This window comes from Procambarus clarkii, chromosome 63 (assembly GCF_040958095.1).
Source record: "Procambarus clarkii isolate CNS0578487 chromosome 63, FALCON_Pclarkii_2.0, whole genome shotgun sequence".
Taxonomy (NCBI): Eukaryota; Metazoa; Arthropoda; class Malacostraca; order Decapoda; family Cambaridae; genus Procambarus; species Procambarus clarkii.
Genome location: NC_091212.1, coordinates 25,568,726 through 25,586,161, shown reverse-complemented (window position 1 = coordinate 25,586,161; position 17,436 = coordinate 25,568,726). Strand labels below are relative to the sequence as shown.

General features: G+C 49.1%; 1 protein-coding gene across 2 annotated transcripts in view; it reads left to right on the top strand.

Moving 5' to 3' along the window:
• Nucleotides 1-17,436, top strand: part of LOC123769451 (uncharacterized) — an 80,020-nt gene that overhangs the window by 16,872 nt on the left and 45,712 nt on the right. For both annotated transcript variants that reach the window (XM_045760559.2, XM_069308811.1), the window contains exons 2-3: nucleotides 905-1,031; nucleotides 11,837-12,347. In XM_045760559.2, the coding sequence (XP_045616515.1) occupies nucleotides 905-1,031; nucleotides 11,837-12,347 (638 nt within the window). The remainder of the gene's footprint in view (nucleotides 1-904; nucleotides 1,032-11,836; nucleotides 12,348-17,436) is intronic.

Sequence of the window (17,436 nt, the reverse complement as noted above, 5' to 3'; positions counted from 1 at the left end):
TCCCGGAGGCTCCCCGGCATCCCTCCCTCCCTTAGGTCGGCGGTTTTTCTCGTTTTGACATCTAGCCTCAAGAACTGAGGTGTGGGTAGCCGGCTCGGGGGGTCTGGGGCTCCCCCTTCCCCCTCCCGGGGAGGGGGGAGCTGCGCAGACAGCGGCGCGGAGGTGTGTGACGTCACACTAGTTTGCTTGTTTTCGGTTGGGGAGTTCTATCCACTAGTTCGGTTTTTGGTAGCAATTTTAACCAGAATAGGGGTTTGTTTTGGGGCGCTTACCTTTCTGGGTGCCTGTTCCGGTCGATAGCAGACATAGAATGCTTCCAACCACACGGGGGCTTCTATAGGCCATTGCTCCCCTTGCCTCTCTGAGGGGGCCCGGTTCTGGCCGTGGTCCCCGGTAGGCCTAAGAACTCCATACACATGACTGATGCCAAAGTCTGACATTAGCATATCAGCCTGGGATAGCTCCGGGGAGCCTCCGGGACTCACCCAGAAAATGGCGTTTCATTACATTCAACGCTGGTTTTTTGGTACATTTCCTGAATCCAATGTGACTAATCTTAATGCCACCATCCACAGTATTCCTATGACTCCTCAAGTGTTTTATATCTTATAGTATGCCTGTAATGTATTTGCTGAAATGTTACGCACCTCCTGCAGTATATTACCCTGCAGTGTTTCAAATTCACTTGTGTGCTTTTTGACTTAGAATTAACAAAAAAATTGGCATCATTTTATGGTAAAATTCTAATTCTGTTTTTAAACACTAGGGCTGTAACGTGAAGAAGTAGAAATGAATTGCTTAAAATTACCTTCAGATATGTTGAGATTAAAATCTTATGTCAAAGTGCAGTACATATATGTACAGTACAGTACTTAAATTTGACAAGCATAATTTTGTTTTACAGATTCAGCAGCTAGTCGGGAGAGAGATGAGGCAGTGTCTGCAGCTGTATCTGTGGTGGTAGCCAGTGCTAGGCAAGGAGTGGTTGCTTTGTGTGCTAGTGTGGCTCATGTCATCCGACAGAAGATGAGGTATGAAACAACTTGCCAGTGTTGTATAATTATTTATCGTAGATAACTAGGTATCCCTGACAAAGATATCTTATATTTCTGCCAGATTTGATTGAACTTGCATTGTCTTTAGAGGGTACAGCATATCATTTACTGTCCCTTGATAGAATCATTTTAAAGGCAGGCAAATTAGCTGCATTACAATTTGCCACTAACACTCTGAAAAACAGGAAGGAGTAATTTTCTGTGATTCAAAATCAGCTCTTCAAGTTCTTGAAAACCCAACATGGAAAATAAATACTAAATATGTTGTGGCATCCATTATAAACATCATTATTAATATACAGAGCAAGAGTTTCTCATTTGAATGGATACCATCTCACATAGGTGTTGTCCAGCATGATGACAAGGACAAGGCAACTAAAATTGCATGTGATAAGCCTGAAATTCAGTTAGATCTAGGCACTCCAATCTCTGTTGTAAAAACCACAGTATTTCATGAAATTAGGGATGGCAGAAGAGCAGTCACAGATTTTCAAAGGGCAGAAAGCACGTGTATAAATAGTTGGGATATATATAAAATCAACAGCTATATATGGACAACACAAAATATCCACTAGAGAATGCGACATTGTAATTGTTAGAATTAGGTTGGGATATCGATATCTATGGCAGGTGGTTGCAGGTAATGAATTCCTCCGAATGGTAAACATTCCAATTGTCAACTATGTGAACAAGAACTAGGACATGTTCTCCAACACTTTATCTGTGATTGCCCTGTTACCAATGATTTCAGACAAAATAGTACGAGGTATTTTGAGCTCTGTCACTATCTCATACACTTGTGAATATTGGAAGATATTCTTGTGTCGTACCCAGAGCTTGCTAGTGCAGGCCAAAAGATTTGACTCACATTTCATGTGTTTTTCTGATTCCATGTATGACTAACCATCCTGTGAGGAAGGATACAATCCTTCATATAGAATAAGGTAGCAGCACATTACTGTGTATACCTAAGTTTCTTAATACAAAAAAGGCAGACAAACTTTGACCCCAATGTTACAGACACTATTGTGTACCAGGAGGACCAATGCTACAGACACTATTGTATACCAGGAGGACCAATGCCACAGACACTATTGTGTACCAGGAGGGCCAATGCCACAGACTATTGTGTACCAGGAGGACCAATGCCACAGACACTATTGTGTACCAGGAGGGCCAATGCCACAGACTATTGTGTACCAGGAGGACCAACGCCACAGACACTATTGTGTACCAGGAGGGCCAATGCCACAGACAATATTGTGTACCAGGAGGATCAACGCCACAGACACTATTGTGTACCAGGAGGGCCAATGCCACAGACAATATTGTGTACCAGGAGGACCAATGCCACAGACACTATTGTGTACCAGGAGGACCAATGCCACAGACACTATTGTGTACCAGGAGGACCAATGCCACAGACACTATTGTGTACCAGGAGGACCAATGCTACAGACACTATTGTGTACCAGGAGGACCAATGCCACAGACAATATTGTGTACCAGGAGGACCAATGCCACAGACACTATTGTGTACCAGGAGGACCAATGCCACAGACACTATTGTGTACCAGGAGGACCAATGCCACAGACACTATTGTGTACCAGGAGGACCAATGCCACAGACACTATTGTGTACCAGGAGGACCAACGCCACAGACACTATTGTGTACCAGGAGGACCAATGCCACAGACACCATTGTGTACCAGGAGGACCAATGCCACAGACACTATTGTGTACCAGGAGGACCAATGCCACAGACACTATTGTGTACCAGGAGGACCAATGCCACAGACACTATTGTGTACCAGGAGGATCAATGCCACAGACACTATTGTGTACCAGGAGGACCAATGCCACAGACACTATTGTGTACCAGGAGGACCAATGCCACAGACACTATTGTGTACCAGGAGGACCAATGCCACAGACACTATTGTGTACCAGGAGGACCAATGCCACAGACACTATTGTGTACCAGGAGGACCAATGCCACAGACAATATTGTGTACCAGGAGGACCAATGCCACAGACAATATTGTGTACCAGGAGGACCAATGCCACAGACACTATTGTGTACCAGGAGGACCAATGCCACAGACTATTGTGTACCAAGAGGACCAATGCCACAGACTATTGTGTACCAAGAGGACCAATGCCACAGACAATATTGTGTACCAGGAGGACCAATGCCACAGACAATATTGTGTACCAGGAGGACCAATGCCACAGACAATATTGTGTACCAGGAGGACCAATGCCACAGACACTATTGTGTACCAGGAGGACCAATGCCACAGACAATATTATGTACCAGGAGGACCAATGCCACAGACAATATTGTGTACCAGGAGGACCAATGCCACAGACACTATTGTGTACCAGGAGGACCAATGCCACAGACAATATTGTGTACCAGGAGGACCAATGCCACAGACACTATTGTGTACCAGGAGGACCAATGCCACAGACTATTGTGTACCAAGAGGACCAATGCCACAGACAATATTGTGTACCAGGAGGACCAATGCCACAGACAATATTGTGTACCAGGAGGACCAATGCCACAGACACTATTGTGTACCAGGAGGACCAATGCCACAGACACTATTGTGTACCAGGAGGACCAATGCCACAGACACTAGTGTGTACCAGGAGGACTAATGCCACAGACACTATTGTGTACCAGGAGGACCAATGCCACAGACACTAGTGTGTACCAGGAGGACTAATGCCACAGACACTATTGTGTACCAGGAGGACCAATGCCACAGACACTGTTGTGTACCAGGAGGACCAATGCCACAGACACTATTGTGTACCAGGAGGACTAATGCCACAGACACTATTGTGTACCAGGAGGACCAATGCCACAGACACTATTGTGTACCAGGAGGATCAGTGCCACAGACACTATTGTGTACCTGGAGGACCAATGCCACAGACACTATTGTGTACCAGGAGGACGACCAATGCCACAGACACTATTGTGTACCAGGAGGACCAATGCCACAGACACTATTGTGTACCAGGACTAATGCCACAGACACTATATTGTACCAGGAGGACCAATTTTAAGCTGCTTGTGACTCACTGGAGACAGCCCTAATTAGGCCCGAGTCAATTTGTCCCAAAACATCTGTTTGCGTGTGGAAAGCCCTTTAGTATACAATATGACATCATGAATCCTGATTGCTAATAGTAGGTTCCAACTAATCTAACAATCAAAACACATGCTTTAATGCACCCACCACCAGATGGCAATACCAGTGACTCAAATCGTGTCTACCAATAACAACCGTACACTCAACCCCATATTGGTTCCCACGTGCTTAGTGCACTACTGGTAGTCGGCAGGCAGGGACTGTTACTTAGTTAAGCTGTTGGCATTTACCTGAATCTGGTGAACTATTCCAAGCTCATATTGACAATATTTAATCTTTATTTCTGTGGGGAGCCCCTACGGCTCCCTGGAGCTTATCGGGCTAATGTGTGTTATGTTAGACCGGGACATTAGCTAAGGAGTTCAGACCTACCAGGGACCAGCGCCAGAACCTGGCCCCTTCAGAGAGGTTTCAGGGAGCAATGGCCCTGGAAAACCCCATATGGTTGGGGGTTTTCCTTATCTGCCATCGACCGGGGTTAGGCACCCAGAAAGGTAGGCGTAACAAAACAAACCCCACATGGTAAGAAACTACAACAAAAACCGAACAGAGAGGTAGAAAACTCCCTACAATCCCAAGGAAACAAGCAAACAAGCAAACATCACACTTTACTGCCGCGCCGATCGTCCGCGCAGCCCTCCCCACCCCGGGAGGGGGAGGGGGGAGCCCCGGACCTACCGCGCCGGCTGCCAAGCTCCAGTTCGTTCGCTAATGTCAACCGGGATTGACGCTTCTCTGGCCTCAGTTTCCTAGGCGGTGTTTGCCTTGTGTGGCGTTCACTGCCGTGTGTTGTGGTGTGCGGTGGCCAGGAGTACTTCATCAGTGCCGGGGCTGCATGTGCTTAGTGGCTGACTTCCCTAAGCGCCCTGTGAGTACTGCCCTTGCGTTACAGGGTTATCTTCCCTGGGGCGTTCGGGAACCATTCCCGTAGAGGTTCTTGCTGCTCGGCATTTGCCTCGCCCTTGGGGCCAGCTGGGGCTTGGGGCCCTTGTTTGGCCCTGGGTAGGGATTGGTATTGTGCTGGTTAGGGCGTCAAGGTGTTGCGCAGCCTGCCACCTAAGCGGCGGCCGGTTTCTGTTGCCTCTGGAGACGGTGTACTTTTGCGGGGTTTTTCTTTTGTTTTTCATTTTCTTGCCTGGTGGGGGTCTGCCTAAGGTGGTTATAGTTCCACTGGTAGTGTTTGGCGGCCCTCTGCTAGGCCCCCGTGCTTGTACACGTCTCGGGGGTTTTCAGTGCTATAATCTACCCTCTTGTTATGTTTGGGTTTCTTAACCGGTTAGCAACACCTTGCCCGGGCTTCCCGTAGTTGTTACCCTACGGGCCCTGGAAACCCCTGTCTGGGCTCGGGGGACCATTGAATGTGTCTTCCGGGTTCCAACCCGTCTTGTACGGGATCGTTGGTTGCTGTTCCCTTGTCTCCGGGTGACAGTCGCCATTTTTACCTCCGTCGCCATTTTTACCTCCGTCATGCTGCCTGTTGGGTCACTGACACCTTGACCCGGAGTCTTGCGAGTGATTCTCTGCTTGTTCTCCAGTACTCTCCTGATGTTATTACTGTTCAGAGTACAGGCGGCATCCGTGTTGCAAGCTAGGTTAGGTTGCTGCAACATGCTAGGTTGGTTTCCCACTCGAATGCCCCGTGGCCGCCCCGTTTGGTTAGGTGCTGCTCGCCCCTTTCTCTCCATGTTCCCGGCTCCGGGCCGTCTGCGTGTTTCTGGGTCGGGGCGGGGTTCAGTTGCGGCAGAGACTCGGGCGGTTTTCGGGGGATGCCCCGTTCGGGTTGGGGACGGAGGTTTGAGCCTGTGCCTCCTGCCAAGGCTTCTGGGTCTTACCAGCGGCCCTTTCTTGTTGCCTTTCCCATGGGCTCTTGCTTTTCTTTAAGGGCGGAGGGCTTGGAGGCCGGCTCTGCCCCGGGGCCTCTGTTGTTGGTTCCCGGGGCTGTGGGGGATGCCTACTAGCAGTTCTGGGGCGGTTTTGCCCCTTCAGGGGTTTTTCTGCTGTTGGGCGTCGTTTTTCGCCCTTCCGGTCTGCTAGCTTCCCACATTTGCTGGCGTGTTTTTGTGTATTAAGCGTCAGTCACAGCCCCTGCTGGCGGCCATTTTCGTCTGCCGGTTTCCCGGCGTGGCCACCAGGGCGGCGTTGCGGTTTGTTTACATGCGTCTGGGTGTGCGAGCGAGCGTCTCTGGTGAGTTTTCAAAAAATTTGCAGGGTTTTTGTTCTCCTGTTGTCGTTTCTTTGTTTTCTGGTGTTTTCTTGCCGTTGCCTGTTCCTCTGGGAACGTTTGGGTGTTGATTTTGGGTCTGAGCCTCTGGGTTTAGGCTCAGTGCCCCTGGCTGGTATGCTTGCTCCCACACCTTGCCCCTCGGTTTTCGGTCTGTTGGGACCGTTTTCCCAGGGCGTTCTGCTGGGGTCTGTGCTTTGCCTTTTAGTGGTGTTCTCCGCCGGCAAATGTGGTGGTTTGGGCTCCCCCTGGTTCGATTCTGGGTTCCTTTGGGTTCCTTGGTTTCGTTCTGGAGGTTTCTTCCTCTTGGGCCCCCTTTTGTGGGTTCAGGGGACTTTGTTTCCTCGAGTGACCCGGTTCTGCCTTTTGGGGTTCCGGGGTCTTCCTGGCTTGCAGACTGAGCTTTTTGGGTCTTGGCACATGTTGTGGTTGTGCTGGGACTTTGTGGTTTTGCTGTCGAGGTGGGCCTTTTGATGCAGTTTTGTGCCTTCTTTGCCTGGCCGGCGTAGTGCTCTTTGCCACTAGTCGGCGGCTTGTGCTTTTACAATATATGTCCTCACCTAGTTGTGCTTGTGGGGGTTGAGCTCTGGCTCCTTGGTCCTGCCTCTCAACCGTCCGTCAACAGGTGTATCGGTTCCTGTGCCTCTTGGGCTCTGTCATGTCTACATGTGACATTGTATGGGGGTCAGCCTCGTTACTTGTGTGAGGAGTCGCCACATTACTTCTTAGTGCTTTCCCGTTCCCATTCTGACACTCAACAAAAAAAAAAAAAAAAAAAAAAAAAAAAAAAAACTATCTGTGGCTCTTTTGGGTACTCAGTTTCCACCTGTGTCCCCTAGTGCGTGTGCCCCTTGTGTTACATATCCTGTCCTTCTCAACCCTGTCGATTCCCTTGGGTATCTGGTATGTGGTGATCAGGTCTCCCCTCACTTCCTCTTCCAGCGAAGTGTGGTTTCATTCCCGTAGTCTCTCCTCATGACTTCGGTAGTGTACTTTTTCTTTCTGAAGGGGTTCTGTTCCCTTCTCTGTTGACTGGGCGCTGGGGGAGCAGCTTGCTCTGTTGCCTCTTGCTTGGTTCCTCTGTTGGTGGGCGCTTTGGGTTGTCTTCCGGCCTCTGCTGGCGTCGGAGGACGGCTTCTCCCCCTTGGGGGGGGTTCCGAGCTGGCGGGGTGGGCTTCTTCCCTGCGCTTCGTCATTTCCTCTTCGTGGGTGCGTGGGGCGTGGTCGATCCGCCCCATCCTTCTGGGCTTCCCGTCTGCTCTTTGCAGTCATGAGCTTTTCCAGTCTGCAGTTCTTCTGGACTACTTCCGTCTGCGCCCTGGATCCTCTGCCCTGCTCGGAGGACTGTTGTCTCCTGTTCGGATTCTGTTAGGGCCGGGTGCATGGATGGTGGACCTGGACCTCCAGGTCACTTCTTGGCACGTTCCTCTCCGGTTTTTCTGGGGCTAGCACGGTTGGTAATTACCTATGTGTACTTACCTAAGTGTAGTTACAGGATGAGAGCTACTCTCGTGGTGTCCCGTCTTCCCAGCACTCTTTGTCATATAATGCTTTGATTCTAATTGTCATATTGTCATATAATGATTGTCATATGTCATAATATGTCTTCATATGATTGTCATACAATGCTTTGGTGGTGGGGCTTTCAGGTTTGCTGTTTTTATTGCATTCCCTATTTTGTGAAGGGCACTTTGTATACTCTTTGCATCTTTACCGGATCTTAGTGCCCTGTCTGCGTCTGAGATTCGGTGTCTGGCCTACCTCGACGACTGGCTGGAGTGGGCTCCCAGTCAGTCCGCTTGTCTGCTCGCCAGGGGATGGTTCTTTCCAGATCGCTGGGTTTGGTTTCCTGGTGATCTGGAGGTTTTACCTTCTGTTTCCGTCCCGGGTTCGGACCTGGGCCTTGTTTCAGGCTCTTGGGCCCCTCATTGTCTTCCCTCCAGAAGTGTTACTGTGGCTGTGGTCCCGCCTTTGGCTGTTCAGGAGGGGGTCCCGGGTTGCTCAGCGGTTGCTCGGGCGGTTGTGCGGGAGTTTGCACTTCGGCGTGCTTGTCTGCCCGCGGAGTCGGGTTTGGCTCCGGCGTCGGTTGGTTCCTACGGAGACTCCACTTCCGCCTCTTGCATTCCTTGGGTTCCTCTGGGGATCTGGTGTTGGTGCTGCGTCACCAGCTTCCTCTTTGGGGTTTTCGGGGTTCCGTGCCTTGGCGGCTCCCCGAGCCTTCGCTCGATGTGTTCACGGACGGGTCGTCTCTCGGCTGGGGCTTTGTGACCAGTGCTCACCAGGTCGGCCGAGGTTGATGGAGTCTGTCTGTCCGTCGGGCTCACAGCCCGGTTCAGGTGTTCATGGCTGTCTGGTTTGCGCTTCGGAGGGTTTGGGTCACTAGGTACTCTACCATTCAGCTCTGTTTGGACTGTTCTCCGGTGGTTCTTGCCGGAACCACAGGGGGTTTGGTTAACCGTGTGGTTCGTGTCCGGGGTGTGTCCTGCGTCCTGGTGGACAGCTGTCTCGGTTCATTCCTCTTCGTGGGTTGGCCAGTCGTCGCCGATGCGTTTTGTTGGCTCTGTTGGGCTTCTGGACTCATGGCCATGGACGTCTTCGGGTCGGCGTGGTCTAGGCGTCGCCCGTTTTGTGGCGCCCTTCCCACCTGCGAGGTCTTCACGGTGGAGGCTTTCGGCAGGCCTGGTCGAGGTGGGGGGTACCTGTACCTCTTCTCCCGGTCCAGCTGTTGCTTCGGGTTCTGGCTCAGTTGCAGCCCATTCCCACGAGAACAGTCCTTATGGTTCCACTGTGGCCGGCCCGGCCTTCTTTTCAGACGCTGCTTGATAGGTGTCCGTACCCGGGGCGTTTTTCCTGAGGCTTCGCCTCTTTCAGCAGGCCGAATCGGTCCTGTCCGTGACTGGTTCGGCCTTCTCTTTGGCTCTTCGCGTCTGGTATTTTGACGCAGGTATCGCCATCTCTATGGTGTTCAGGTGGCTTTGTTGACGGTGTCCCACCTGCGAGCTTCGTCTTGGAGACTGTATGACGTTTATTACGTCTTCTCGCGTTTTGTTTCCCCTCCGGCCTGCTCATGAGTCGCCTGAGCCATCCTGGTCCTTGTTCAGGGTGCCTTCTTCTCTTCCCCTCAGTTTGTGGTAGCCCCTTCGGTTTCAGTTTCCTCCTCTTTGGTACTGGTGGTAGCTTTATTGGTGTGCAGCCTTTCTCTGTCCTGGCGACGGTCGAGGCGGCTGCTTTCCGGAGGGGTTCTTGGGGTATTGGTACTTGTTTGGTTTGGCCGGGGGGTGCGTCCTGTGTTGTCCAGTTGTGCTTTTTGCTGTTGCCGGCGTACCATGCCTGGGGATGCGCTGTGGTTGATCCGGTTCCTTCGTTCCCTGTTTTCAGGGCTCGGGTCTCCCGGGTCGTCCGCAGTGTTTTCCTTCTTACTGCGGTCTGTCTTTGCGCCCGTGCTGTTCAGACGTTTGCAGCAATTGCTGCTGTGTTGGTGACGTCTCGGGCTCATTTCGGGCGCAGGGATTTGTGGGTCGCACAGGTTTTTGGCCGCCCATCCATGTGTGCGTCTGTTCTTGGGCGTTCTTGTTGCCTTGGGTCGCAGGTTTGCGTCCGGTTGTCTTGGCTTTGCGTTGCAGAGTTTGTGGCGGCCGCCTCCCGGGTTAGCCCTTTCTTTTCCTTCTCTTTGGGTATGAAGCTCCAGGGAGCCGTAGGGGCTCCCCACAGAAAACCAGCGTTGAATGTAATGAAACGCCATTTTCTGGGTGAGCCCCGGAGGCTCCCTGGAAACCCTCCCTCCCACCGGTCGGCGGTTTTTTCGCGTTGGTTGACGCTTAGCTTCCGAACTGGAGCTTGGCAGCCGGCGCGGTAGGTCAGGGGCTCCCCCCTCCCCCTCCCGGGGTGGGGAGGGCTGCGCGGACGATCGGCGCGGCAGTAAAGTGTGATGTTTGCTTGTTTGCTTGTTTCCTTGGGATTGTAGGGAGTTTTCTACCTCTCTGTTCGGTTTTTGTTGTAGTTTCTTACCATGTGGGGTTTGTTTTGTTACGCCTACCTTTCTGGGTGCCTAACCCCGGTCGATGGCAGATAAGGAAAACCCCCAACCATATGGGGTTTTCCAGGGCCATTGCTCCCTGAAACCTCTCTGAAGGGGCCAGGTTCTGGCGCTGGTCCCTGGTAGGTCTGAACTCCTTAGCTAATGTCCCGGTCTAACATAACACACATTAGCCCGATAAGCTCCAGGGAGCCTCCGGGGCTCACCCAGAAAATGGCGTTTCATTACATTCAACGCTGGTTTTTTATGAGGTTCTTGTTAAGTGTTCTTCAGCTACTAAGAAAGCAAGTATGGTACTGTATAACTATGTGAGCGTGTAATTGTTATTTAAAGGATTATATTTTAGGTACTGTATTTTATTTCCTGTATTGCACTTGCCAACTTTGTCACCAACTGTAGGATCTCTTGTCAGAGGCTTGTTCACCTTTGACTCTTCCCTCATTGTCCATTTCATTGTTGAAATTTGAAACATTGGAATTCTAATTAGGCTTAGGATGGTGAAGGGTTTTGCTATTTATCACAAATTCTTTGTTGCCTTTATCATTCTTTATCTGCATGTGATAGTATTATAAGATCATTATGCAGTATAAACAATACATTTTCAATTTAAAAATAATACAAATTGTAAAAGAAAAATCAAACTTCTGGTTTATAGAGGCTAGGCTAACTGTAATTATCCGAACTTTTGATCTGGATAATCAAAACAACTTTGCCTGACAGCTGGATGGACAGCGCTTCGGATTCGTAGTCCTGAGGTTCCGGGTTCGATCCCCGGTGGAGGCGGAGACAAATGGGCAAAATGTTTCTTTCACCCTGATGTCTCTGTTACCTTAAATAGGTACCTGGGAGTTAGACAGCTGCTCTGGGCTGCTTCCTGGGGGTGGAGGCCTGGTCAAGGACCGGGCTGCGGGGACACTAAGCCCTGAAATCATCTCAAGATAACCTCAAGATAACCAAGACCTTTATATCCTGACTGTTAAATTTCAGGTGGGATGGTCATTAACTCGTAAGATGGAAAATATCAAGTCAAAGAGACTATATGGAGGTAAATTACACAAACTAAAATCTAGAATCCAGACAAAAGGAGACCGAAAAGCTGGCTCATGTCATGCTGAATATATTGGCTTTATAAATGCTACTGTATATGATCTAAATAATATTTAATAATTTAATAATCATTATGAAGGACAGAAGGATAAGCTTGGTGATTATCCCAAGACGAACTAAGTGACTCATCCCAAAGCCAGGGCAACAAATCCCAAATTGCATGATGAACTGCCTTGTGTATGTTTGAAAGAGTATGACTTGAAACCCTAAACACCTTGCATGTACTCTAAGTCTTAAATTTTTTTACAGACTGCAGCAAAATGTAGCAGAGTTAGAAAAGAAAATAGCAGCATTTGAGAAGAGCAGCAGCACTGACATGTGTGTAACATGTCATTGTGCCTCCCGTGGACAAGCTGTAGACACACACAGTTTGGTTGAGTCCCCTTCATCTCAGAGGTGTGGGTCAGCTCCACCAAGCTTTATAGGAAGTTCACTCAAGCTCTCTAGAGGGGAAAATAAAAATATTAATGGATGTTGCCAGATTAATAATACAAGAAGTGTTGTTTTAGGGGATAAGTGTGAGAGTTGTCGGCAAATGCAACGCCCAGAGAGAAGAACGTCAAGTGCAACTATTCCTGACAGTCATTTGCCTACTGTCTTAAAACCTGGTGAGAAGAAAACGGCATTCCTACGGGGTCAGGGTTATGCTTCTTCACGTAGTCTCAACATTGGTCGAAGTCCTCCCTCTTCAAGTTTTATGAGAAAAAAATATAGTACCATCAGCTTACGACGTGTCCGACGCTCGGCCCTGAATAAACAGGTAAACCTATATACTCTTGCCTAAGTTTTCATGTAATGGTACTTGTGATGATAAATAAAACTGAATTTTGAAAACTTTTCTCCTTGTAACTTACCATGTCATCTTTAAATTATTGCAGTATTATACTGTGATTGCAGCCAAGGTACTGTATAATTCCAATTCAATAAATCATAGATAATTATCAAACATTACAGTAATATTTAAAATTTATATATAGTAGGCTAATGATTTGTCTAATGTACTGTGGTGGTTCAATTTCTTACTTGGTTTATCATGAAAAAGTAGAAGAAAAATACACTTATAGGAATATGAGAATATGTTTCATTGAAAGAGAAAGATTGTGTTATCATTGAAGCTAATATGCTGATTATTAAAGTTTAACTAATGTAAATGTGGATAAAGAGAGAATTATCTGTGAAAAGGAATGTATTTAAGATATACAGAAATTTTTTTTATAAAAAAACAGCGTTGAATGTAATGAAACGCCATTTTCTGGGAGAGTCCAGGAGGCTTCCTGAAGCTATCCAGGCTGATATGGCATTACTAGCTTTCAGGAATCAAAATGCATGGAGTTCTTGCCTACCGGGGAGCACGAGCCAGAACCTGGCTCCCTCAGAGAAACACGAGGAGCAATGGCCTATTGAAACCCCAGCGTGGTTGGTTGCATTCTATGTCTGCCATCAACCGGGTCTGGCACCCAGAAGGGTAGGTGTCCCAAAACAAGCGCCTATTCTGGTGAAAGTACAGTATTGCTACCGAAAGCCGAACAAGTGGACAGAACTCCCTAAACAAAAATTAGCAAATGAGCATGACGTCATCACGTTGTCGTACCACTGTCTGTCCCCCCTTCCCCCTTAGAGGGAGGGGGGAAGGGGAAACCCCAGACCCTTGCGCTGGTGATCCAATCATCAGTTCTTAGGCTGATGTCAAAAAATCATGGGAAAAACACCGCCGACCGGAGGGAGGGAGGGATGCCGGAGAGCCTCTGGGACTTGCCCACAAAATGGTGTTTCATTACATTCAACGCTGGTTTTCTGGGGGGAGCCCTGTCAGTTCCCCGGAGCTACCTCAACAAAGACAAGGAAAAAGTGGGAAGGACCCGGGAGGCGGATAAACTCAAAATCAAGACAACTGGCAAAACCAAAAGTCCCTGCGGACAACCCAGGAGACCCGAACCCTGGAACAGGAAAGAAGAAAAGGGTATACGGTCAACCCAAAGCACACCCACGGCCACAGAGGCAAAGATGCACAGATAACAGCGTAGAGCCGCAACCAAACACAACAAATGATGCACCTCTAGCCTGACCAACCAAGCATCAACAACCCAAGGACCCTTCCGGAAAGCAGCAAATCCAGTCATCGCCTGTAAAGAAGGAGACGGCTGCAAACGAACAAATCTATCACCAGGACCAAATGAGCAGAAAAAACCTTGCGCTGGAGGAGAGCATGAAGCTTCCCGACCCAACCCCCAGAGGCCAATGCCAACAGGAAAAAGAGCCGTAGAAAAACAATCCTGAACCGAAGGGACCACGACAAACTGAGGAGAAGAGGAAAAGGAGAGCACCCAGTCCAACAACCAGGACAGCTTATTAGGCACACGAGCAGGCCGGAGGCGAAACAGTGCATGAGATAGATTGTGGAACAGAGCGGAAGTAACATCAATACCGAATGCAAGCTTTAGTGGCTCCACAAGCGCCGCACGATCTTTCAGGCATCCCTGTGTACAGGAATCGTAGCAGACGGGTGGAAACAGGCTAACATAGTTCCAATCTACAAAAGTGGCAGCAGGGAAGACCCCCTCAATTATAGACCTGTATCATTGACAAGTGTAATAGTGAAAGTATTGGAAAAACTAATCAAAACTAAATGGGTAGAACACCTAGAGAGAAATGATATAATATCAGACAGACAGTATGGTTTTCGATCTGGAAGATCCTGTGTATCGAATTTACTCAGTTTCTATGATCGAGCCACAGAGATATTACAGGAAAGAGATGGTTGGGTTGACTGCATCTATCTGGACCTAAAAAAGGCTTTCGACAGAGTTCCACATAAGAGGTTGTTCTGGAAACTGGAAAATATTGGAGGGGTGACAGGTAAGCTTCTATCATGGATGAAAAATTTTCTGACTGATAGAAAAATGAGGGCAGTAATCAGAGGCAATGTATCAGAATGGAGAAATGTCACAAGTGGAGTACCACAGGGTTCAGTTCTTGCACCAGTGATGTTTATTGTGTACATAAATGATCTACCAGTTGGTATACAGAATTATATGAACATGTTTGCTGATGATGCTAAGATAATAGGAAGGATAAGAAATTTAGATGACTGTCATGCCCTTCAAGAAGACCTGGACAAAATAAGTATATGGAGCACCACTTGGCAAATGGAATTTAATGTTAATAAATGTCATGTTATGGAATGTGGAATAGGAGAACATAGACCCCACACAACCTATATATTATGTGAGAAATCTTTAAAGAATTCTGATAAAGAAAGAGATCTAGGAGTGGTTCTAGATAGAAAACTATCACCTGAGGACCACATAAAGAATATTGTGCAAGGAGCCTATGCTATGCTTTCTAACTTCAGAATTGCATTTAAATACATGGATGGCGATATACTAAAGAAATTGTTCATGACTTTTGTTAGGCCAAAGCTAGAATATGCAGCTGTTGTGTGGTGCCCATATCTTAAGAAGCACATCAACAAACTGGAAAAGGTGCAAAGACATGCTACTAAGTGGCTCCCAGAACTGAAGGGCAAGAGCTACGAGGAGAGGTTAGAAGCATTAAATATGCCAAAACTAGAAGACAGAAGAAAAAGAGGTGATATGATCACTACATACAAAATAGTTACAGGAATTGATATAATCGACAGGGAAGACTTCCTGAGACCTGGAATTTCAAGAACAAGAGGTCATAGATTTAAACTAGCTAAACACAGATGCCGAAGAAATATAAGAAAATTCACCTTCGCAAATAGAGTGGTAGACGGTTGGAACAAGTTAAGTGAGAAGGTGGTGGAGGCCAAGACCGTCAGTAGTTTCAAAGCGTTATATGACAAAGAGTGCTGGGAAGACGGGACACCACGAGCGTAGCTCTCATCCTGTAACTACACTTAGGTAATTACACTTAGGTAATTACGATATGAGGCGACAGTATTCAGCATAAGACGAGGGTCCAGAAACAACCACGAAAGGAATGACAAAACAACCATATCTGAGACCGAAGGACATTACGCAATGATAGAAAATAACAGAAGGACACCAGGGAACTCCATACTGCCGCCTAGACGAAGCACGCAGATGGGAGACCAGCAACTAAGCTACCTGCTCCCCATACAAGTCGATGTGAGACTCGAGTCAGAAACTCTAGATGCGAAGACTCGGGGAGAAGAGCGAACCAGCCTTGTACCGGGCTGGACCGATTAGCTGACAGAGGGGGACCCTCGGGTTCGGATACCGAGCAAGCAGCGCCTGAAACCAAGGCTGGGCTGGCCATCAAGGAGCCAGAAGGATAACTCTCCCATGGTAAGTCTCCAAGCGAGCCAGGACCTGGAGCAACAGCTGAACTGGGGAAAAGATGTACAGGAACCCCACCTCACCCAGTCCTGCCTGAAGGTGTCAACCCCGACGGCCTCGCAGTCGGGAAAGGGCGCCACGTATACTGGGCGACGCCTTGACCACGCCGACGTGAAGAAAACCACTTCCGAAGGCCCGAATGTCCAGCAGAGCCAACTGAACGAGACGGCATCGACCATCCATTCCGTGGACAGGGAATGAATGGTCGGGGGAATTCTGTCTCGGTTCATTCTCTCCGGGAAATCAACCGAGACAGACCGTCCACAAGGAAATTGGACACCCCCAAACTTGAACCGCCAGGAGAGCCAAACCCTCAGCAGACGAGTCGCCTGAAGTGACTAGTCCCAAAGAGCCAAGAACCACATCAAATCCCCTCAATTCAGGCAATGAACCACAGGGGAGCAGTTCGAATGGAGCTGGATTATTGATCCGCGAGCGACTTGAATCCTTCATAGCAGCATCCACACAGCCGCGAACTCCCGCACCGTGCTGTGAGCCCGACGGAAGGGCAGACTCCACCATGCCTGGCCAGCCTTGTGAGCACTGGTCACAAAGCCCCAGCAAGGAGACGACGCGTCCGGGAACACATTGAGTGAGGTTCGGGTAGGCGCCAAGGCACTGAACCTCGAAAAACCCGAAGAGGAAGCCGGCAATGCAGCAACCGACACAAAGATCTCGGAGGCCGAACCCAGCGGTCGCGACAGAGGCAGAAAGGACACCCCCGGAAGAACCAGAACAGCCGACGAAGCTACACCCGACCTGTCGGGTAGATCATTGTGGCAAAGTTCAGGCTCCCGCACAAATCCTCGAGCAACCGCCTTGCAACCCGGGAGCCCCTCAGGAACAGACGAAGGTGAGAACGCAGGCGAAGCAGAGGCGCCAGAGGAAGAGACAAGAAAGCAGTCTGAGCGTCCAACACAAGACACAGCCAAGACTGAACCTGAGAAGGAACCAAATGGGACTTCCGCCAGTTCACCAAGAACCCGAACCTGGTGAGCTGGGAAAGAACCAAATCCCTGGCCAGTAGACTCACGGACTGGCTGGGAGCCCAAACCAGCCAGTCATCGAGGTAGGCCAGAACCCAAACACCAAACCAACACAGGCAGGCCACCACGACCTGAGTAAGGCGTGTGAAAACGCGAGACGCCAAATGGAAACTGAAAGGAAAGCAATGAAGGTGGTAACCCTGATGCCCCACAACAAAACCAAACCATTCCCAAAACCCCAAATGAGGCGGGACATGCCAATGTGTGTCCTAGAGATCCAGAGACATCATCCTAACATCCGGCACCAACAGAAAACTGACCAGGGATAGAGTAGGCAGCCAAAACTGACACCACAGGCCAACCACGACGGGAAGAACCCCGAGCCCTGGCACGACCCAGCCGGGAAGGCCTATCACCAGCTCCCCAGAGGACCAGCAATTCCAACATAGGACTGCAACTAGCCAAAGCTGCCTGCAAAAACTGCACAACCGTAGACAAAAAGGCGAAGATAGTCTAAGAG